At 31.7% G+C, this 26174-nt stretch overlaps 1 protein-coding gene across 1 annotated transcript in view; it reads left to right on the top strand.

Moving 5' to 3' along the window:
- Positions 1–25944, top strand: part of LOC109594988 (synaptogenesis protein syg-2) — a 237618-nt gene extending 211674 nt beyond the window's left edge. The window contains exons 8-16 of the mRNA XM_020010259.2: positions 300–463; positions 648–792; positions 1776–1906; positions 12403–12562; positions 15018–15247; positions 15405–15771; positions 17898–18161; positions 19628–19797; positions 24123–25944. Of these exons, the coding sequence (XP_019865818.2) occupies positions 300–463; positions 648–792; positions 1776–1906; positions 12403–12562; positions 15018–15247; positions 15405–15771; positions 17898–18161; positions 19628–19797; positions 24123–24431 (1940 nt within the window). The 3' untranslated portion in view covers positions 24432–25944. The remainder of the gene's footprint in view (positions 1–299; positions 464–647; positions 793–1775; positions 1907–12402; positions 12563–15017; positions 15248–15404; positions 15772–17897; positions 18162–19627; positions 19798–24122) is intronic.
- Positions 25945–26174: the final 230 nt, after the last annotated feature.

Below are 26174 nucleotides of genomic sequence, written 5' to 3'. Positions count from 1 at the left end.
GTTATAAGCTTCAAGCTGATAGATGCATATAATGTCTCTTTCATATATCGTTCCTAATTGTTAAACTAAAAGCTATTGTTGGCTTAAGTTTTCATTCAGCAAAACTGTTCTTAATTTCGATTTAATTAAGTTGAATGAAGTTTCTGGCTGACAAAGCGCATTTCTAGAATAGAGTACATTGTGATTTGAATAGTTTCATCTACATGTATTTTATGTACCTTTACCTACTGCTGTTCGTATATTCTAGAAATAGTTCATAACTAAAGGAGCTTATACTAATAGACATTTTTCTTTTCCAGTTCGTCCATTAACTGTGGAAATTCTCATCAGCAACAATCCCTTGTCTTCTGATCGCAAATATGAAATACCATGTCAGACGTTCGGTTCTCGTCCTCCAGCAAAGATCACTTGGCAACTTGACGGCCAAGAGGTTAAGCCGCCTCATTACAACTTTACTCAAACGGTAAATTCTTTTAGAGTCACTTATTGGCTGTATTAGTTTATTAAAGTCATAATTAATGGGGGGATTCAAGAAAGTTCGAATTACAAGCTAATTAGATTCGGTAAAGTTGATTACAATGGTTTCTGATTTCACTTTCCCTCCAATAAGCCACTTTTGCAAATTGATTAGTCAAACTTAATTTCAGGATGCTGATGAGGGCAACTCGACCACGTCGATTTTGACATTCTTCACGAGGAAAACGGACAACGGCAGGACCCTTACGTGTAGAGCATCTAATCACCTGGTGAAAGGCGGAGTGGAGGAAGCGAGCGTGAAATTAACCGTTTTCTGTAAGTTCTCTCAATGAATATAAAAAACTACCAGCTAGAATGTTAATTATTAGAAATCCCGGTGGGGAATTTCATTGTTTGTTCCTGCTCCTGTCGTAGTTAAACTCGTTCCTTTACAATTGGCCAACTTCCTTTCAATTACATTCTTTCTCTATTCTTCCCACTTAAATTTCCTATGAAAATTGCAACGATTGTACGAATTGCAAAACTTTCGGAAATTAACATTGTTGCTTAAGAGATTTGATTTTTCGCAGAAAACGTTTCAATTCGGATGTACATTAAAATTTTAATCGATTCGTCGGGGCTCCTCTAAGTTGCAACTTTCAATTTAAGTTGCACACTTCAATAATTCCGAATTCGTTTAATATAAACGATTTTTAGAGACTGTTTATCGGTGATTCGTGAAGTTGAATGAACTTCCAATTAAAATAAATTTTCTATTTCTTTTTGCGTTAACCGAAACAAACTCGGGGAAATAAATGTAGAAAAGTTATTTACAGCAACTCTTTATAATACAAAGAAAATTTTATACTCGACGTGAAATTGAATTCTTTATGAATTTTTAAATTGATTTACTTGAACGAAAATTCTCTGCAAAAATATGTAGACAATAATGAAATCGTTAAATTTTAAAACTACTCCGGGTTTATCAAAACAGAGATGTTTTCAAAAACAGTCGCATGAACTTTCATACTTTTTACGACAAAGTAATTACAAATTACAAAGTACACATTCGACGGCCTCAAGGGTATATAAGTTTGAAAATTAATTGGACGCATAAAATTAAATTGAAAGTAGGATAATATTGAAATTAAATCTAGGCGAGTTCCGTGAATCGATGCGCGATCCGGGTCTTTATTTCCATAAAGAGGCAGCCAATTGACGGCGGTAAACAGCCATATAAAATCTGGCCACGAGTGCTATTGGAAAACAACTGTGAGATTATCTACGGAAAGCGGATTGAAACCTTTTGTGTGTTTCAGATGTGCCCATTCTGCACCTGTCTTTGGGCTCCAACTTGAATCCCGAGGACATTGAGGAAGGCGACGATGTTTACTTTGAATGCAAAGTAGATGCGAACCCGTGGGCATACAAAGTACTCTGGAAACACAATGTGAGTAGCCTCTTTATTTTACTTAACAATCTATTAGGAGTGGACCGCCCCAATATTTGTTTATCAAATTTGTTCCATTTTCACATTCGGGGACGGTTCTATGTTATATGTTGCCCATGGAAATATAATCAATTATGTATCGCCTTATTGTGTCCGTTCACCCTACGTGATATTTATTCACACACAACTTAAATATCCTGTTGATTCAGGTCAAAACAGTTACCCACCGGTTTTGTTTTAATACAATGGAACACAAAATGTCTTTGATCGCCAATTTATAGTTTAAAAGGTTTAAACTGTTTTATAAGCATTTTAGAACGGGAACAATTGCTAATACAAAAATTTAATCCCCACGACGGAAACGTCGTAACTAGTTAATTGATTAAATCAATTATTCTAATTAAACGTAATCCTTAAACGAAATTATAAAACTTATATTGTACCTCAACATCATTATATTTCGAACGAAAATAACAAAAGCATTCTACTAACAGAGATAAATTTCTGTTAAATAGATACTCAGAAGGACATTACGTTTTAATTATTCTTATCCTGCAGGTCGTCCTATTCAATCTTAAGAGCATTAGCGAAGTTAGTGGAAATTATACGAGCGGATCCTTTTCAAAAGCAAATAAAAAAATATCATCGTTATTTTTCCGATAAGAAAATAAGCTCTCGGGGAAAGTTTGGCGAACTTTTCGGCTGCTCGGAAGAAGTTTAAGTAACAACAAACATGAAACTTTCGCGATTTCCTAACGTCCTGCACCGACCGGAATTTTCAACCCTTCGATTTTTTAGCGCTGAAAGTAACACTCCAAGATAATTGTAGTTTGATTTTTACCTTTTACTTTGAGGGAAAACGTCGAAGTATTCCTGCGAATTTTCCGTTGCGCCGAAAAGAACTATAAGTACTAGTATTATAAAAACTTGGTATTGTTGACAGCTTTATTAAAGAGTCCTCAGTTTAAATTGAAACGTTGAATTTAAATTTAATTGTGAGTAATAAGTTTGACGTTTGAAAACTTTACCTTTATAAGAAAGAAGGTTCGATATCAAGATTCTCACTTTGTTACGGAGCTGACCTCGGTAAAAGGCTTTCAACCCCACTAAAGTTTAGAATTTATATTATAGATTTAATCGGGGGATGTGTATATCCTTTTCTGGAGGCTTTTCCGAACTATAGTTCCCAGTAAGTTCGGCATGACGTGGGTCCGTCTATTATATTTCGATTAAGGTCGGCCTTTATTGTAACCATCTATTTCAGGACCCTGTCCTGTTTCTTAATCAAAAGTTGCCTGCATTGTTTTACGCGATGTCCTGTCGATTATAATAACCAATTAACACACATTCCAAATCATGCGATATTCAAACGGCGACCTTTATAAAGTTAGCGTGTAAGGAAAGGCCAGCAACTTTGCCGCGATTAATTAATTGAACACATTATCTGCACTCGTTAAAATCAAGATAATCGCCCCATGATTTTTTGTACGGTTTAAATAAAATGGAGCTTACTTAATTCATCAGATTACCGTATGTAAATGAGGGTAGTTCGGGAGATGCCAAATTACAAGTTTGTTTAAACAAGCACCGTTTGTTCCTTAATTATCATAAAATAAGATTAGGTCGTAACCGATAGTCACACATTCACATTATTGTCCCCATGTAGCTAAATTAATGCGCTCAAAATAATTATTTAATTAAATTCTAAACTGGTGCCCTGCTCGGATATTTCGGTGTATTATATTTAACTTTGTACTCTATTAAACTCTGTGTTGTCGAGAGAAATACCTTAGTAAATAGCTTAGACTATATTACAAATATTTCGTCGTAATGGCCGGATAACTGATTTCCCCGCTTCCTGATTAAAAATTATGGTTCACGTTCCCACTAACCTTTACAAAATGTATGACGTAATTAACCACCGACTTAATTAAATTAAAAAACTTTCTCTATTAATTTTAATATCACCGGGCTTTATCAACGTTACAAGGAACGGGGTTTTATTAATTTTTATTACGTGGCCATAATAATAATCAAAACAATGATGGGATTAAAGGTAATATAAAATGTGAATTGTTATGTTCATAGGCAAAGTTTCGCATTTCCTTTATGTTGGTTGGCGGAATGGCCGGAGGCAGGAACCGCTGGAGTCCGTACTCAGCCGGCCGAGTATATCTTATTTGTCTTTTATCTCGACTCTCAAGACCACATACTTATCCGAAAGAGGTCAGAGCCACAATTAATAAACGAAGTTTAGTAGTAGGGAAGTTCTGCTACGACTGTAATTTCAGCAACGCTACAATCTGAAACACTGCCACCAGAGAAACTTACCACATTACTTCTGTTGTCTCTCTTCAAACACGCGACCCAAAACACTGGCGCTTATTGCTATGAGGAATTTCTTAATAAAAACTTTTTGTAATAAACAGATGTTGGTCAATATTTGACTTTGGCGTTTACCAAAGGCGCCGCTCTGGTTAATATTGGGCGAGTATTAAATTTTTCATTATTTTCGGTGCCGGAGATTATTGTTACAGGCGGCGTAAAATATACCATAATTGCTTGTATGGGTATTATTAACTTTAATGATGTAAATATTTAAAGAGCTGTTTTTACAAAACAATATACCTTTGCTCAATTTTCTAGGCAGTTATCTTTATAAACTGACTAACATAATTTATGTACATTTTAAATTGAATTTTTTTCTTAAATCAAATTTACCTAGTTCCTTTAAACAAAATTATATTATACAAAATGCATTCAAAAGTAAACAGTGATGGATGGCGATTTATGTGTTGACATCATTTACTAATTTTAGACAAAATATATGTTTATTTGTTTCATTACCAAAAATATTATTCAAAATTCATCATTTGAAAAATATCGATAAAGAAGTCAATTATTTGAATAGAACCCACCAGACCAACCAAAATCCAAAATTTCTTGTTTTGAGATCAAAGTATTGTACAAAATGTTGTAAATAAAGTTCTTCTACATTTTGGCCTTCCTAATAATCTTTGTTTGTTCAATTTTGAGCAATTTTTGGAAATTTTTATATGGATGACACCACCGAACTAACTGAACGAAGTTTGTAGTTTAATATTTAAAGAACTTCTTTCAACCATCAATAAACAGATAATTAGATATAATTTACAACATATTATAGCAGTAAGTGGAGCCCTGTAATATGCAAGATTATTAATAACATATACTTGTGACGTCTGAGCCTTTTCATGACACTTTCATTTCTTGAAATGAAATTCTATTAGAATTTTTTTAACGATCAATAAACAAATAATTACATACAATTTACTAAATATTATAGTAGCAGGAAGAGCCCTATAATATGCCAGATTATAAATATATTTGTCACGTCTGAGCAATTCGTTGCAGCATGTAAAGGAATTGATTCGAGCAAAATAAATTTGGACATACCATATACTTATAAGAGGAAGCAATGACGCATCGCATATTGCGAAATTCCTTTGGTGGCGTCGCGACGCAAATAGGAACAGAGGATGGTAAGATCGGCGTGGAAACTGTGGCAGATACATCATAGCGGGTAAATGACGCGGATAGAAGAGAATGGCATGATTGTGGAAGTATCATGCCCGTTCTGTGTTTATTATATCAGAGAGGAAACGCAACAACGACGTTCAGTAATTACAACTGAATATCTGGACGTGTCTGGAGTTTCTGGAATTCCAACGCGGAGCAGGAAGAGGTGTATCCTAACTCGTGCATACCGACCGTTGTGCAGAGAAAGACTTGACACAGAGAAATGGATACATTCATTCAACGATATTAAAGCGGTGCTATGAGACATCAGGAATTCCCTACAATTGTTTCTTTGCTGCGCCTAAAGCTCCTCCCGATGTTGTTCGACGATCCGAAGCAGTATATTTTCTTAAAACGTGACGTTCTGTTTATTGAACTAAGGACATTCTGCTTAACGGTCTTTTATTTTATTCCGGCGAAATGTGTATTTATTTGTGTCAAATTAAATTTATTCCGGACGCCCTGCCTTTCACAAAACATCTTTACTGTAAACACATTAAATACAACTTGACAGTTATGTGTATCGAAAGAGCTTTAAGTATACTTAATAAAACAGGATATGTATAAAAGTTCTTTTGATACACTCACTGCCTGCATTCATTTATAAACGGGTTTTAATAAATAACAAATCGTTTTCATTTATAAACGAAAGGGTCAAACAAGCATATTTCAATAACTTAATTGCATTCACAAAGAATTTCTCTGTCGCTGACGTAAAGTATATTCTAAAATTTCCTTTTAATTTTATAAAATTAATTAATACAGTATTTGAAAAGCATAAAATAAATCAATTTTTAAAGCTCAAAATATACCGGCTCTTCAGGCATTAACTGTAAATAAATATCTGCGGAATAACGTTTAATAAAATATGCGTTTCAGTCAGAATTCAGTATTACTAAAAAAATCAGTTTATACAATCGACAATTGGAGCTTTTGCAATAAAGACATATTTAAAACAATTATTTATATTGTTCCGATTTTTAAACACATGCTGCGTTTTTTTTTTAATATATTGTTCTTTCAGTATTGTTTTTAAGTGCAGCGAATTCAGTTGAAATTTGAACAATGACAAAGTTTAACAGGCAGCAAAAATTAAAAAATAGAGAGATTTTCATGTTACATTCACAACATAAATTAAACCATTTTTTGAATATTACAATACAACATTTTCTAATATTTAAAATTAATAACCAACTTCATTTAATCGCTTTTGAGGGAATGGTTTTTTTATTTGTTCCTTTTATTAATTCTTATATGTATTTATTCAGCTTAGAATAATAATTTAATATTTTATGTCGTTTAGTTGTTTATTTAATAAACCTTTGAAAGAATTGTTTGCTGACTTGTACAGCAGATAGTTTCACAAGAGTTTTAATGATATTACTTATACTACTTTGTACTTTGTTCAATAGTAACATCGTTATTTCGATTCTTTTCTTTCTTTTACTATTTGTAAAATTCTGTCCATTGTAATATAAACGTTACTTTGTTAAGTTTCAATTAATTTTTTAGAGTGTATTTATTGTATTGTTAAGTTTGTCAGTATCAGAACATGCTATTTTACTTGATTTAAATTTAGACTTTTTATATTTTTGTGTGTATACTTCAGTGAATTATTAAAGTTCCGACAAAACGGAATGTTTGAAGAATGGTTGCTAATAAACTTTTTCGATTCTTTGATGACTTCCAATCAAACTCTAATTTGATTTTCTTGAATGCATATTCGAACATTGTTGACAACATTATTTGGTGTTTGTTATTTACTGTAGCCGGGAACCGCCGGTATTGTTTGGAAATGCCGTTCTGCCGTTCAATACCTGACAATTACTTTGGAAACTTCTGTACTGCACTTTGCAATTACCACCTTTGAACATGAGGGTTCATTATGTACTAAGGTTTGGCAACAAACTAGTCAATTAAATGAGCTTCATCGAAATATAATATTTAGTTCTGGCCCGGTATCTCCTTTATTTTTTCGTCTTTTTTTCCTAGCCGTAAGCTCGCGAACGAAACTTAAGTTTGGCGGTCGTTGCAATTATTCCAGATACCATCATAATTTGTGTCAGAACAGCCATTTATCGCTCGCAATATTTTTATGGAGATAAAATCATTTTGAAATGGTATTTGAATATTTATGACGTCTAGACAATGTTTGATGTAGCGCAGGCGTGTAATTTATTAACCATGCAATTTGCACATGTCACTTTTAGCATAAATAGGTGTAAACAATACATCAACACAAAAACATCGATATGTCTGCAAGTTACCCTTTTTTAATTTCTAATTAATATACACTTTTCAATTATGATTGGATTCACTTCATATAACAGGAGTAAAAAGTACTTAATTATAATATACAGTGGTAGTCATTATTACAGCAACTTTTTAAATTATAAATATTTTAACCATAACTCTTTCAATTAATGTGAACTATAAAATAATATTAATTTATAATTGTTGTTTTATACAGTAATAAAAACATTACTATTCTTATTCTATAAAATATTACATATATTTTTTTGAATTGAACTGAACATAAATATAGCAATTTTCTTAATTTTTCAAATGAATTTTTAATGATTATATCTGTGTTATTTCATTTAACTTAACAATTTGTATAATATACATTTTATTTTATAATTTTGACCCATAGATTCGACCATTTTCCAATTATACGATAAGTCTATTATTCTTTGAAGCTTCTGAACTGCTGTAATATTTTATTTAAATTTAAATTTTTATGTCGAATTTAATTATAAACATAATCCTCCACGTTTTCTATAATGTTAATGTCTGGAGATTGGAACGGGCAAGTCAAATCATCTATGCTTCAAGTCGTCACAATTTTGGATTTGTCTCTGGGATCGTTTTCATGTTGAAACACTTTTATTAAAAGCATTATTTCTTCATTTTATGAAAACAAATTATTGTTATAACCGTGTACATAAATCAGTCTAAGGGAATCTACGCTAAAATAATGAAGCTTCTCAATATCATAATTGAACTACCACCATGTTTCACTGTGGGTATAATAAACTTTTTGTCTAGTCTTGTCTCTGTAAACCATTACCAAAACTACATTTTCTTATAAATCAATTTTTGACTCGTCACTAAAATCTATTCTCCCCACTGTTCTATTTTCCAGTGAATGTAGCCAAAATTGGACATTTTTAGTAGAAATCAGGATTTTCCTTGTAGGTCTGGAGTCAAATGGACCCCCATCCCCTAACCATCTTGTCACAGTCTTTGAAATAATTTCAGCACGTCCTATTTCCTCTAGGTTGGCCTTAATTTCAGTTGATGACAAGATTGGATTATTTTTTGACATTCATTATACAGTTTTCGATTTTATTTTTTTCGTTTTTCGAATCTGACCAGAATTTTTGTTTATTTCTCCGAATTATAATTTTGACCAATGATTAAGCATTTATAATAAGCAAAAGACTATTAATCAATAGTAATTTTATCCGTTGAAAAATAAAAAAAGGTGCAATTTTTTTAAAAATAAAATTAGATTGATCAATATATAACTGATACTACTATATAATAGATATAACAATAAACATTATGAACTCTGGCAAGCAATTCATAATATTAATTAATATATTTTTATAAATTGCTATAATTATAGCCTTTACTGTACATGTACGACCCTAAATTGAAATTTAACTTTTTATAATGATATTCTGATATTAACAATTTTAAAACTTTTAATTTCATTAAGACTTAATGTCATCTGCCAATTATTTATAATACTTATCTTACTCTACATATTTTTTTATAAATCATAACAATGGCATACATGTATATTTCACATTTATAACAAATAAATTTTATTCTAATTCAAATTATGTATATTTACAATATTAGAATTCTAAAAATGAAATAAAAAATCTGACGAATACACATACATATGTATATCTCGCAGTAGTTTCCTATGAAACACCCTTTTAGAGCTTTTTGCATATAAAGGATTTTAGGTTCAACAGACTTACTTTACTACTACATTTTTGCATCTAGTTTTTACGATAAGAAGGGAATCTCTTTATGGACTGAGAGCTTGCTGGTGGTACAATTAAAATAAATGTAGGTGACGTACGTGTCTTCCAAATCCCAATACCACTCCATTAGTTCACTTTACCCGGAATATTGGGAATTCAATATAAAAATTCGGCATCTAAATATCGGCAAAAATTTTGTAGAAATGGAGATGGAAATTATATTTTTGTATGATATTTAAATGAGTTAAAATCATAATTGGTTGTGCCAAATTCCGAAATATTTTCAACTATAAAATGGCAAAATCAAGCTCAAATTCTCTCTTCCCGCATGGACTTCAAATAACATTTCATGTTAATTAAGGAAGTGTAGCTCTTTATACTGCTGCCGAGTTTTGAGAGTTGCAATATAGTATATGCATATATACATTTAATCTCTTCCTGAAATGAGAAACTTAAACTAATATAAATTATTACTATTTTCAATTAAAATGTCAAATCCAGAATCGTTTCGATTTCAAGGTAGGTTATTCCTTTTTGTTCCCGTTATTAACTTGCTAAAAACAGACAGATGCAGATCAAAAGCTTATATAATCCCAAATAAATACATTTATCCAAAATGCACATTAAAGTTTTGAAACAAGCTTCCAAGTTAATACGGAATTTGCATTGCACGCGGTTTCATTTCATTAATTAGTCAATAAGTATAAAATATACATGCCACTCACTAAACTATATTAAAGTTTCAAACTAACCAAAACTACGGGCGAAGTCTTTTTTTTATTTTGTTAGTTTTTACTGCTTGAAAATGCACGAAATTGTTTCACAATTCTAACTTTAATATTAAATGAATTCGGAAATCTTCACACAACTAATATTAGAGAAATCAGTAGGCATCGATATAAATTAAAACCAAACCAGACTGCCGAGTCACGTTTAAATTGAAAACACACTTGCTAGTATTCCCTCATGTAGAACAATTCCATTTGTACAAAGGAAAGGCAGTTTTGAAGAATGATAAAACGTCTCCGATTCAATAAAAAGGCATCACGTTTTCACACCATATATTTCGGTTACCTTTCTCTGAATTAAAGCAGCAAAAAAAAAATAATGGCCCGTCTCGTAGGGCTGATGTATTATTATGTTGCCATTAGTTGCTATAAATGCCGAGTGGAAATAATTCTTTCATGAAAAATATTATTCTTTCACTGTCAGCGGCAATTTCGTGTATTTAACATCAATTTGTGTATTGATCTGGACTTGATTTATCGCTGCATTTCTCTATTCAAATATTTACAATTTTTTCGAAGCCTGTCAGAACTTAAGTGCTTCGGCAATTATCTCATTAATCTCTAATCTCTGTAGGAGGCGTTAATACGTTGAGATATCAGGATAATTTTGACGCATATCATATATACATATAAATCAAATTAATACGATAACGTAGTGGGAAACAATAATCACCAGTAATGATGAAATCAAATTAATGAGGACATTAATTTAGATCTCTTAGGAGATGTACACGTGTGTACACCACAGATTCCAGCACATCTGACATTGTTGTTTGTTTCTATTTATTAAAATTACAATGTCAATTAGCAATTAATAATGACCATGCCGTTACGGCTCACAAAACGTTGCAGATGCAAACTTTTATAGGTATGTGGAGCGAAGGTTAATGCCTTTCATTTAGCATACAACGGGATGCCTTATAAAGAAGTAAACTCTGTTTAACTTCTATTTTACGATCTACATCTCTTTTACATGAACAATGCAATAAAAAATTTATTACACTTCTTTATAGACAATGATTTACAGCGACGTATGTTTGTCAACCTGCTTAAGTATCAGCGTTACTGCTTTTTATTATTATTATCATTAGGAGTTAGGTGCAAAAACTTTTACATTTATTGCGGTTACGGTCTGAAGGATGCGAAGAACGTCAGTTCTTAAGTTCAAAATTGGTTTAAAACTGTGAATTACAACAGAACTAAAATCCGCATTCAATATATTCCACACTAGAACAGTTTGGCTTCTCTTAAACAATTTGCTGGAAACAGTACTGGTATAAGTTATTTAATTTATATATCCGGCAAATTGAGTAAGTTGAAACCGTGACCCTAAATAAATTAAATCGGAATGTTCCGATTTACTAAACATATAGATATTCGCAACAAAACCGCAACGTGAAACAAGTCAGTCTGAAATTTCGAATTAAATCCTGAAAACTTATCTTCGTTAGTTACCTATTTCAGACCTAGTAAACATAATTTTCAATTTAAGAGTGCTAACACTGGGAAGACTTGTTTATCTAAATGAATTAGTATTTGAGTTTTATTCAAAATTTAAATCCATTTTCTGACAAACTCTACATAAAAGTTTTCTCATTAATACAGTCATCAGGACTATTAAGTGTAATGACATAATTTAATTTACGTGAATTACAACATACTAATCTGTATTAAAAGCAAAATTTTATGTTTTTGTTTTTGGAGTTATTCAATAAAACCGGGGTCGTCTGCCATTAATAAAATACGGCCTCCCTAGGCATCGCAATTAAATTTTGAATATTAACACTCTAATTAATGAAATTTGTCTAATTGGTTTCGGAAAAAGATTTTTACGTCCTCGTTACCATTCCGTTTATAGTCGTCCAATAAAATTAGCAGATGTGTCGGTCCTTTGTTCAACTGACGACGCAACATGTCCCGTTTACAACCGGGCCTAAAATGCCCAAAAAATTAACACTTAATTATTCTGACGGTATTCCTGATTTGTATTATACTTTAACGGGATGCCCTAAATGAATATTTTGACCCTTGTTTTGTACACAATGAACAAAATTAGTTTGAAACTCGATAACCCTAAACATTCTATTAGACGTTGGAAATTAGCGGTGACCAAGACGGTGGAAAATGAAAATTAAATTTTCTTTTGCAGGGCCAAGTGATGCAGGCCAATCAGAAAGCCGGCGTTATAATGAGCACTACAGATTTAGCGCTTCAAGGAGTGACACGGAGCCAGGCGGGAAATTACTCGTGTGTGGCGTCAAACGTTGAGGGAGACGGAGACAGCAACACAGTCGAGCTCAAGATTATGTGTAAGTGGGCATGCGAGACATTCTTTGAAACGCGAACTTTTCAGGTTTTTGTGTGTTTTAACGGATTTATCAATTTATGACTTGTCCTACATTCACAATCCCAAAGCCTTGATTCCATATCACGTTTTTCTATATGATGATGCTTATCATTCATTCATTTTTATTCCTTTCAGTTGATTTGAATGGAACCACCACCTTCCCTTTGTTCTATAGAACTAACATTGTTTTAATATAAAATCACACTTTCAGTGTCGTGTCAGATTTTTTATTGTAAATTGTCAAAACGCTGAAATTATTTTTTGATTTACTGTAATAAAAAAAAAAATAATTAGAATTGTTTTGCTTGAGATTCTGTTGACTGTGACCCTATGCAATATTTCTTATCCATTTTTTCTTATTTAAAATTCAACTATGCAACTTAAAATGTGAATTTTAAAAACGCCTAAATCAAATAATCTATATGACTCCAAATTTATTCACATATACTGTTTTGCAGCACATCTAAATTTTCACATCTCGGTTTATTGCCAACATAAATGCACGTCCAAATTTCCATAAATACAGGTTAAAATAAGAAATTGAAACATAATTCGTAATTTCCATCTCGAACTTTTGAATTTTTGATGACCGCCCGTAAAAGCGGTTTATCACATTCTAAAGGACCAACAACATCATTGGCCACTTTGAATTTTAGCGAGTGTACCAGTTTAACTCGCATAAAATAAAATCTCTTTGAATGACCGAATTCATTTTAAAGACACATATAATATTTTTAATGTGACTTTAAAGTCCAACTTAAAATATCAAAAAGGCAATTTACATTTTTACGTAACGTATATAAAACTATGATATATACATATATGAATGTATGTACATGTTTTAGGCACATAAACCACAGAACTTTATGGCAACAAAATTCAAATTTTGCTTTATAGAGATGATTTTATCGACGGCTCTAAATAGAACACACTGATTTAAATAAAATAGAGACTAGTGCAGAAGACTAAATTAAATCAGAAATGAATTGTTTTGTTCGATATTACTTTTTTTGATTTGCTAAATGTACAGATATGCTTTTGCTCATTTTTCATTGTTTTCCTACCTATGATTCTATTTTTAAATATTCCACAATTTTTCATTTTAGATATATGGTAATATACAAGGTGTTTTTAAAATAGGTAGCAGCATACTAAATAATGAAAAAACAAATATTTTTTTCTTAAATTTATTCGGAGGAAAATATAGCCCCTTAGATTTGAATTCCAAAAATTTAAATTTGATATATACTATGCCAAATTACATACCTACGATTCAATAATAAACTTTTTTCATAAAGATACAATAGTGTAAATTTTACCGCATTTCTTTCATTTTTCGTCCTATTTTCTATTCCACTCAATATTTTTTAAAGCTTTTCATATTCTTTGCACTATTTAGAAAAAAAGTATTGCATCATAACCATTTTTGATATATTCATTTAATCAATTTAACATTTTCTTGATATTTATTGAAAAAATTTAATTAAAACTTTTTCTAGTAAATATAGAAAATATATTTCATTATTGCTTAATATTTATTGGCCAAAGAAACACCCACACTTATAATCGCTATTAAGATATTTTTATATGAACTATTTATTTTGAGAATTTTATTTAGTTCTAAATTAAGAGTCAAACTTTGGGAACGGATAGAACTTCTCCAATAACGAAGGAAATCTAAATAATTTTTTCTCCTCCTGCTCCTCAAATGTCAACTTCAAAAATTTAAATTTGTAACTGCAAAAATCGTGTTTAAATATGTATTATCTTAAAATAAATACCTAAAATTTATTGTAATAAACTTTTTCCATAATAGGGGCTTCCTCTTTTTCTATCCCTATTTTCTATGTTAAGAAAACGTCCTAACAGAATAAACAGCCAAATTGGAAGAATCATTAAACGAAATCCTTTCTTGTTTTCTAGGTAATTGTTTCTTATAGAACAATCAGACGACATCTAAATGTATAAAACTGTATTTTAATAAAGAAATCACTGATATCAAAAAAGAATATTCGAACAAGACAAGTTGCACACAACTAAGTTAATGATCCTCCAGAGTTTTAGCCAAGAGTACTTTGGAGTGAATCAAATTTCAATATAATAGTGGTGGTAAACAATACAAGTTATGTATATATTATTTAATACCTTTTAAATGAGCTTTTTCAGTGACCAACCACATTGCTCATGTATATTGTTTAATATTTAATTTTAAGTACAAAATAAATAAATAAATTATTTTAATTATTATTTAATTTAATTATTTTAAATAAAACATAAAATTTGTTGTGACAAACGTTTTGTACCAATAGTATTTTAGAAACACCTTGTGTAAATAACTATTTTATAACCTAAAATTAACAATAAATATAATACCAAGTGCAACTAAACGTTATATAAAAATGTGTATTTCTTTCCAGACAAACCAATTTGCCGTTCGGAACAGAAACGCATTTATGGCGTGGCACGCCACGAGACCACCCGCGTCCTGTGCGAGGTGGAGGCCTATCCGCCGCCGGACAGCTTCAAATGGTCCTTCAATAACTCCGCGGAGACAATGGACGTGCCCCAGACGCGCTACAAGCCCGGGGCTCATAACTTCTCCTCCACCCTGACTTACACCCCGGTCACCGAATTGGATTACGGCACGGTAAGTCACCAGGATTGAGTGGCATCGATCGGGCCGCCGTTTCGCCAAATTATTTCACGGTTTTTCGTTGAATGGATCAATGTTCTTGCACAGATGCAATGTATTTTTTTTTTTCTTGTTTATTTTAGAAATAATGTGGTTTTTAATTCGTTACCAGGTGATGTGTTGGGCAAACAATCTGGCCGGTCGCCAACAGGATCCCTGCGTGTTTCACATAATCGCCGCAGGCAAACCGGATCCGCCTTTTAACTGTTCCATCGTGAACACCACGGTTGAATCGCTGGAAGTGGAGTGCACAGAAGGCTTCGACGGCGGTCAGCCCCAATATTTTCTCCTCGAAGTGTACGACTGGAAGACGAGCACGTTGCAAGCGAATGTTTCCGCGAAATTCCCCTTGTTTATCGTGAGTGGTCTGGACCCGGGGCGGGTGCTTAAGATGATAGTGTACGCGGCGAACGGCAAGGGCAGAAGCGAATCCGTGGTTTTGGAAGGATTTACTCTGAAAGTGGCGGAAAAACAAACAGGTAAATTTTTGTTGAGATATTTGTTTCGACATGAAAACATGAATAGGAGTTAACGTTGAACGGAGCAAAAATGTTAAATATCATAGATTACGTGTATGTCGTATCCTGAGTATTTATTATTCACATGGTTCAGGATTATGCTTAATTTAAATATTTTACGTCAAACGTTTCACGAATGATCATAAAGTATAATAAAATATGATAACATTAATTAAAATAAAAGCTGCATATTACATATATCCCATTTAATAAATAATATATACTTTAAATGTAGTTTTTTTGTATTATAATTTCGAGAAGACTTTTCGCTATTAAATGTATTAATTGTATTACAATTATATTATATTCTATTTATATATATATATATATATATATATATATATATATATATATATATATATATATAAATTATTTTCTTTCCTTTCCTCATACCTTTTATATGTAATTTCTTTAAAATTTTATTTAATATGAAATGAAATTAATAATATGTTTAAAACTTAATAAAATGTGTACTTGTGTAATTGTGTAATGTGTAGTTATTTAATTTATAATTATAAAATAAAATTGTTTCTCTAATTTTTCACGATACTATATATGATGGTGTATCGTGAGCTTTTTATTATTCAGAAAGTTCAGGATTAAGCTTAACTTAAATATTTTATGTCAAATATTTACACAAATAAGCATAAATAAAATAAAAGCTACATATTATATATTTTTTCTTATTTTTATGTTGAATTTAATTTGAATATATATATATATATATATATATATATATATATATATATATATATATATATATATATATATATTTAATATAGTTTTTATAAAATATAATTTCATACATACAAAGTTGGACTTTTTGTAAAACAAAATATTTAAATCTAATAAAATTAAGAGGAGATATGATTGTGTTAGAATACAATTTACAAAACTTCAGAAAAATAAAGAGTTAATTTTTTATTGAGATATTTATTTCAACATTACAACATGAGACGGAGTTTATGTTATATGGAGAAAAGTAAAGAAGAAACTTGTATAAACCATCTCGAGTTTTCATTATTCAAAAGTTTCAGAATTTATACTTAGCTTCGATAATAATAATGATAATAAAATAAGATGATTATATATCCTATTATTTATATTACATTATAGTTCAAGGACCTCAAAATATTTATATTTCAACAATTGTGAGAAGGGTCCGTCGTATTGGGACACGTCAAACTGGTATTTTTTTTTGTTGATATATTTGTAGCAACATCAAAACATGGAACACAGTTAACATTACAAAAAAATGAAATAATTCACATATCAGTCACAAAATTGAGGATTATACATAACTTAAATATTTTACATCAAACATTTACACAAATAAACATAAAATATAATAAAATAATATTACATATTTTTTTATTTTTATTTATATTGTATAATCTTCAACATTTTATTTCTCTAAATGTAGTTTTAACAAAATGTAATTTCAAAGGCAAGTCGGACTTTTCACCAAACCCCAAAATATTTGCTCAATATTTAAATCTAACGCAATTATTTAGAGATGGGTCCGTCGTATTGAAACGCTCCATTCACAAAGCGACAGAAAAACAAACAGGTAAATTTTCTCAAGCTATTTATTTCTGGGCGATTCCGAGAAAACGGCGGAGCAAAAACGGAAACGAACCCAGCCTGAAATGGGCCTGACACGAAGCAGAATGTTAACTTAAAAAATGCAAAATAGCGCTAAATTATGAGACGCCTTTATTTTTTCAGATAAGAAAAGGTGGTAAGTTTTTTCTTCTGTACGGCCAATGTGATGAAAGAATAAAAGATTTGTTTAGAAAAAGCGCACATTGATCCAGATATTTTTTACGGCAATCACATTGTTTAAAAATAGGAATCAAATACTATGGTGGCGAACCCTCAAATACATGCAACCAGAAACAGTACAGTATGTTAAACAGTTTGTGTGCACATTACGCTGTTTAACAAAGACCATCAAACACTAATAACGGTAAACGTTCGTTGTGCAATCAAAACTGAAGTCCGTTAAGCTGTTTAAGGTTCACCGAAAAACGTTAGCGATTTAAAATTGAAAATATTATATATTATAGTGAATTTTTCTCTTCCAGTATTATCCTTGGGGACACGCGACCAATTGGAAATTGCACCGATCCTTGGAATCTTGATAGGAATTGTCACGGCTCTTCTTTTAGTGACAGTGGTGATTCTAGGAGCCTTGAAGATCAGGGCGTCCCGCAGGGACGGCGGTTCGAGGGCTCTGAGACCCGGTTTCCTGGCCGTGAAGGAGAAAGCCACCCTGCCATTGCGTTCAGAGTCTGACGACCTGTTCGAAAAGGACGACAAGAATCCGGATGTTATACCCTCGAACAAAGGTACGTACGTGCCGTTTAAATTGTTACATCGGATTTGCCCGGCTGATGTGTTACTGATCCTTAATCCGTGTCGATCGGTGTTTAGATTAAATATTTGCGAATTTTTGGTTGCGCCCCACCGTTAATTAAACAACACCAGTATGAATATTCCGGCGCAACGCAAGAAATTAACACTTGCGCTAATTATTTTCAAGGGTACAAAGTGAAACATTTATATGAATTTTAATCTGCTCGCCCCAATCAAAATTTAACGAACGCGAACCTTCGGCGTGCTATTTCGATAAATAATGCACAGTTTTTACTGCTGCCGTTTCCCGCGGGACACCAGTCCCTGAGTACGTTTTCTTGTTCATACAATAAGTATCTTCGTTCGTCAGAGAACAAGTGCAGAATAGATGTACTTTTATATTATTGTTGCACTTCGCCATTTACATCGCCGGAAAGATAAAACTGTATTTGCATACATTTTGAATGGGATGCGGAATTGTAATATTTCTTTTATGGTTCATCGTCGAAAGCCCAACAAATCAACGTTGGAAAAGTCTCGAATAAATGTACATGTCTGGGACACTCAAATTATTGCCCTCCTAAACGATAAGTCATTTGAAAAACCTTTACAGATTACAATATTTTAATACTGTTTGTTCAGTATCCTGTGACATCAGATTTATGCTCGAATTTACATAGATAACATTTTTCGATATTAAGGCTAAACAACTGCGAAAAGACGTTCATTTTTTTCATTTCAATTAAGACGACCGTTTCTAAAGGAGCGATTAAAATGCACGATGAAACCGATTAAGGTTTCCATTAAATAAAACGTTTTGACACATGTCGATGTGTATCTTTAAAACGGGGGCAATTTGCAAGAAAAGATAGAGCACCACGATAATTTTTCAAGTGATCAACATAATACAGATACGACTAATGAATATTTTAATCGGACGAAATCTTGTTGTTTATTTCGTGTTTATCTCGCCCCTTGAAAACAATTCGTTTGGTACGGGGACGATAAATTCGTTTTAAAATAATCATATTCGGCTTGGATTAGCGGTTTTTAAAGCCCACACAATCGTTTGAAATCCCCAAGGAGTTCCGCATGTAAATGCTGAATTGGATCGCCGCAACACTGGGGAAAATTTGGACGGAAAACAAAATATTTATATATCTGAATATAAAAGGAAACGTTTACGATTTGATGTTACAGTACGGACATTTACTGCTGAAATTGTTTCAAGGTTTAAATTTATAATAGTTTTACTAATGCAAATAAAGCATTAAAGATGCATGGACTTGGTTTATACACAAACAAAAAAAGCAACGTGAAATATTTAACAACTAGACCAAAAACCGTTCCCAAAACTAACCGCCCCAACTAACACCGGCCAGAATGCCAATCGATAAATTATGTCTAAATACGTGTAGTCTGGATTTGCATACATGATGAGAGAGCGTTATTTTTCCAGACTCTGATTACCAGCTGGGCTCCGCTGTGCAGACGCCGGGCCTGAATAATTCAGTGGCGGGTGGTTCAGAGTATGAGCAGGACTCGCCCATCCAACAGCAAAACGTCACTCCGCTTACGGAAGCCTACTTGGCCAGAGATCGGGCCCTCCAACAGACGCAACAGCATCACGTAAGTTATTTATTAATAAGGCCGTTTCAGACTCAAATACCACCTAACCGTCTACAACTGCGTCGTGTTGTTTTGTGTGTGTGTGTTCGTTATTTATGTATCATGCGAACAAGACTATGAGATTACGGTTATGGGAATCAAGTCAGACGTCATTTACGTCGATTAATAATGATTCCGTTCTGAAATGTTCGTGGCCATTTACCATATCTTTATTTCGATATCGAGGATCGAAGACTTGCTATGTGCGGGCTTCAACTAACGGTTAAAAAAAAAAAGTCCCCCTTACCTACATCAATCGGTACCATAATTATCGTATGAAGTTTCTGAAGAATAAATTTTAATATTCTATATCGTTGTCAATATCTCAATTTGAACGTTATTGATATATTCACGAAATATTCAATTTACGACGAAACCTTACCCCAAATGTTCCCAACTACCCATATCAAACTTTTATGCTCATACATTTTAAAACCACTAAGAATAAATACACCTTTGGCGATTTCGCAAACCTTATCGCCCTTAAAATACATTTAAACGTAATCGTTTTTCTTTCGGTTAGCAAAATATATACACAAAGAAACAATTACATTTTAATTTTCGAATGGGAAAAGTTAGAAAATTTATGGTTGAGATGTACTCTGGCTTCAAAGGCTCTATCGACATCATGAACATAATTTTACTTGGTCATTTTAACTTTCAAATGGACTGATTGAGATCAGCTGTTGCAACTTTCATGTATTTTTCTATTAGAGTATTAAGTTACCGTAGCTTCAAGTGATCTTTCAACAATTCTTCTAACATACAAGTTAATTGGTCTGTGAGACCAGTAACTCTGTCACTATTATTGAAGATATGTCGTACTAGTTAATCTAGTTTAAAAGGTTTCATTTGCTATAAAATTAGCAAATACAACTTTGGCGATTTCGCAAACCTTATCACCCTTAAAATACATTTAAACGTAATCGTTTTTCTTTCGGTTAGCAAAATATATACACAAAGAAACAATTACATTTTAATTTTCGAATGGGAAAAGTTAGAAAATTTATGGTTGAGATGTACTCTGGCTTCAAAGGCTCTATCGACATCATGAACATAATTTTACTTGGTCATTTTAACTTTCAAATGGACTGATTGAGATCAGCTGTTGCAACTTTCATGTATCTTTCTATTAGAGTATTAAGTTACCGTAGCTTCAAGTGATCTTTCAACAATTCTTCTAACATACAAGTTAATTGGTCTGTGAGACCAGTAACTCTGTCACTATTATTGAAGATATGTGGTACTAGTTAATCTAGTTTAAAAGATTTCATTTGCTATAAAATTAGCAACTCTATCGAATTATTGAAAATATGTGGTCCTAGTAGAGTATTAAGTTACTTTAAAAGACTGTGTCGTCATCATCTAAATGACTTTCCTGGCTGACTAAGGAAATTTAGTTTCAATCCTTCCTTTGGGGTTCAAGTTGATTGATTTAAAGATCTGCTATAACTCAAAATTATCGAAGTTAGGGTACTAGAGTACCTCTAGTTTCAAAGCCTCTATCACCATTATATAAAGTTTTACCCGGCCGATTAAGCTTCTTGAATTTCAATACACCTTTTATGATCCATTTCAACTCTGTGAGAATTGTTGAAATTATATGATACTAGTAGGGCCTAATTCGTTCAGTTCCACTTTTGTATTATTCATAAATACAATATAGTGCTTGGGACCTAACATATCTGTACATATAGAAACGTTCCTGCGAAAGAGGAAGTCAGCATAATAATCGATTTGGCAAAGTTTTTAACTTGTTCAGGTCTGTGCGCGGTTGTTGTTCGGTAGTTTGAGGTTAGTTTACTGCCAAGTACCCTTTTAGTAATTTACATGTTTGTTTTCATTTGTTCATACCGAACTTTCTTATATTCAAATTAGTTGTAATGGGAGTTTAGTGTGTTAGACTAATAAAGTCAGCACCCACACATTGTAAACCGTTGATTGTTTGGAAAATATTATGCAGTTCAATTTGCGTGTGTAAATTTATTCGGCGCGAACACGCTTTCATCCGCTCCTCCTCGGTCTGGGTTATTTAATTTTTTTTTCTTTTTTTTTGCACGAAACGTAGGGATTTTCCTTTCGGAGTTTTGTGTGTATTGGGTATGTTACGCATGTAGTTTACATGGGAATAACTAAGTAAGTGGGCAATTTCAATGGACTTTCGATGTGGAATTGTTAGAAATGCGAATATTTGTGTGCATTTGAACTTTAAATGCTCCGATCACGTGTAATATAAAAGTACAAATAAGGAACGTGGACTAAATATAAATGTAAAAATAAAATCAAAGCCTTATAAAAAATACTAGAGTACCAACCAACCAACGTGTGTTCAATAAAAACATTAAAGTGAATACCTGTTGGTTGTTGTCGGATTGGATTTCGTCAAGTGTAATTTAATTCGTTTTAAAAATTCTCCTCTATTTTAGGAACAATTTATGTACCCGTATCTGTTATTTAAGATAAAACAAAACTTCAACACGTCAAAATAAAATAAATAGTAATTTTTGGTTTCACTACGCCCAATATTCCTATTATTGATTAACAAATATATTATTATTATTTAATTTGATTTTAGTATTTCTTATTTATTTTTATTTTAGGCACGTTATACACCAAAATCAGACATTTTTTAATTTGTAAGTTTTGTTTTTCTATTGATTTTTTGTTGCCTGTATACTTTCACAAATTCTATAAATAATCGCATGAAATTTTTGAATTTAACAATTTTTTGCAAGTAACTTAATTTGCACCCTGTTCTTCAGATCAATGTATGTTATACTTATTCTTTCCCAAATAAAAATCTTTTTATTAATCATGTTATATTTGCAGTTAAACTTAATATATTATACAATAATAATTAGTATTATTATTAAGTGTTACTTGTAGCGTTAACTCTAATTAAAGTCTACACATTTTACATTTATTTAACAGAATTTATTGTGTGATAGAATAGCCAACAAAGGTCCTTAAAAGGTTACGCTTCTGGATTTAGTACATATTTTTCTAAAATATAATGATGGACACCTTTTTGAACATAAAAAATCCATATCAAAATTGGCGTCGAACTTAAATATTTTAATTAATACATTAATTTAGATTGCTAATTTACTCAATTTATTGAATAATAGTTTCCATGAAATTCAGGTTCGTCTGTTTTCACGAAACATTTATTCCAGTATACAAGGTGGTTCATCTAATTTAACAAAAGACCTTATTTGAAATTTTGATGTAATTACAGCAGTCTTGAACTAATTTATTTGGATAAAAATGTTTGTTATTTTTAAATGGTAACACCCTGTATATTTTTGGATTTGTAAATTCAAATGTTTTCCAAAAATGTTGACAAATTGATTTTTTAATTAAAATGTAAAACCACCAATTTTGATGCAGTTTTTTTGGTAAAATATTCAGTTTATGTAGAGTCCAGTCATACCAGTCAAAAGATTTTGTAATATTCAATTATACTAAAGCATATATGGTGTTCCATTGAAAATAACAATGTTTTAAGATGCACAAAATTAAAATTAAATAACGAACACTCTGTATAAAATCTGGAAATACTAATAATAGTTCCTTATAAAAAGGTTCTTAGTTAAAGTATATGTCAAAAATGAACTTTCTACCATCAAATTTGGTGTCTTTAGAGACGTTTAAGTTAGATAATCAATCTGCCAAAATTGAAAAAATTAATAACTATTGTGTTTAGGTAGAGGATATAGTATAACCATTTTATTTGCAGTTACATGTAGAATTTAAAAATCCAAAAATATACAATATGTTCCATTAAAAATCATGAATTTGACGTTACTTCCGGCGAAATCGGTACTGAAATTCTCTTCGAAGTAAATTAGAAAAGTAGTTCAGGTCAAATTATAATTGTAATCAATACCTTTTTCCGTCCTCTATAAACTTCTAATGAATAAGGTGAATCACCCTATATAACAAATAAAATAATTCCAAAGACTGACGTTGTTCATATAAAATAAATTTTATATAACTATTATTACTTTGTACAAATTCTTACTTGAACACTGACTTCTTTGTTTGATGTGGGGAACCGAAACAGTTCCTAAATAAAAAAAGCTTAGGACAGGAAACTATTTTTTAAGCTTAATAATAATATAACCCCTATTAAAAGTGTTATACATCTTAAGTTTATTAGTTTCGTTCATGCCATTTTGAGTTAGTATCCGGTAGAACATTGTTGAGACCTTTTAAGGACAGTGTTAAATAAGAATAAAATAAAATAAAATAAAATATGTATAATACTTACCCATCATTTCTAGGCCCCGAATGAAGTAACATACGCAGAACTGTCCCTGGCCCGGCCCAACTCCCTTGACACCATGAAAAACGGCGGCACCCAATTCGGCACTCTGAGGAACACCCGTACCGTACCACAAGACGACCCCACCATTTACGCCCAGATAGATCACAACAGGCGTCCCCCGCCACCCCCAATTCCATCTAAAACTCCGCCGATGGTATCTCCAGTTTCGTCGCTGTTCCAACAATCGAAACCTGGTTTGTATCATCGGGAAGTGGTCACAGTGCGGACGCCCCTCATGGGGTGCACGCAGGAGAGTTGCGTTTAAAAATCGGTTTCCGGATCTCCCGCGGGAGCAGACGAGAGTGTAAATAGGGTGGAATGAGTTCGGGACTTACGTACGTTACTTGTGTGTCATACCGTCGGCAGATTACGCGGTTGGGTAATTAGTGGGATGTCTTGGGTAAGGTTGGTATTACGTCATTTTAAAGAGGTACATACATATCTTATTGTGTGTTTTCAAAATATGTCCTCAATAGTGACGAATAAAACATTTTTCGTAATTAGACATAAATGGGTGTATTTAAATTTCGGACTAATTACAACCTTAACGGATTTTCCCGTGAGTTGTGATTTGAAGTAAAGAAATTCGGAGAGAATATGCGTACTTCAAACCGAAGCCAATTACTTTGCAAAGTCAAAAATTATTAATTTAACTTTGTAATAAGTTTTGCGTGGGCCTATTTATGTTTACGCAACGTAATTTTTTTTTTTTTTTTAGAAAAAGAAAGTACTTTAGAAAATTCCTTTGTAATTAAGTTAGATTTATCCTTTGCAAAGTCCCGTTTTAATGGCCTAAACGGAATTATTCCGTTTTTTGAGATCACTTAGCAATATTAGTTTCATAAATTTTAATGCAATACCACTTTATCCAAACATAATCCCACTTTTTACTTAAAATATGAATTTTGCACAAAATTTTTGGGTATGATGTCGAAAATAATCTGTATTGTAAAATACTCTTTCTCAATTAGTAAATCTAATCAATAAATAAAATACACTTTTGTTTGCATCAATGGGCTTCACGTGTTTCGTGTAAAATAAGAAGAGCGAAAACAAAATGTACAAATATATTGATTTTTTTTCATGTTAACTGCGCGTTGTAAGATAATTAATGAATAAACAACTTGCTCGCTTATTTGATTTTACAAAAAACATGTTTTGATATCATATTTGGAAGGGGCCGCTTTATGCGAACAAAAGTGTCAAAGGTTATAATATTCGTGTTCTTTAAAGGTTAGGGCCCAAAAATGTTATCTACACAATATTTATTTATAAATATATTTTTCGTTACTTAGTTCTTACAAAATTGTTTTTACTATTAAAAAGTATTATATATTGTAAAAATTTAAAACAAATACTTTTGTATTTCTATCGATTAACTTTAACATATCTTGTTGCATATATTGTAAATTTTTTGCCATATCGTTTTGTATAAAGTTGACGTGTTATTTTCTAGTCAATATAGGAAATTTTTAAGAGAAAAAAAAAGTGTACATGTTTTATACAAGAACTTTTTACAGACTGAATGAGGTTGTCAATAAGTGATCGGAAAAGTGTCATATCTACAGAGCACTAAAGATTGTATATTATGTATATACACATCGTAAGACATTGTTATTATAATAAATGTGATATCATACTTCATCAAAGATAAGTATGGTAAAGATCTTTGAAATATTGTACAAATTATATCATGTTTTATGTAATGTTTAAAATTTACTATGTCTCCGTAAGATCTGTAAACTATTCTGTAAACAATATCATCATAATAAAGTGTTAACTGCTATGTAATTTAAGTTTTTTTCATTTTTTAACCTCTAAAACAGTTCCTATTCCCACTATTGGTAAGGTAAGCATACACATCCATTTGCAAATACTTGAATTACCAAAAGTATAGTTAACTAAGTAGGTAAGTAAAAGTGCATACCTTAAAAATTCTTCATATATTAAATTTTTTCCAAAAAAACAATCACTCCTGAATCTGAGCAATCATATTCGGGAAATTTCT

The sequence above is a fragment of the Aethina tumida genome, chromosome 1 (assembly GCF_024364675.1).
Source record: "Aethina tumida isolate Nest 87 chromosome 1, icAetTumi1.1, whole genome shotgun sequence".
Classification (NCBI taxonomy): Eukaryota; Metazoa; Arthropoda; class Insecta; order Coleoptera; family Nitidulidae; genus Aethina; species Aethina tumida.
This window is presented reverse-complemented; position numbering and strand designations above follow the sequence as displayed.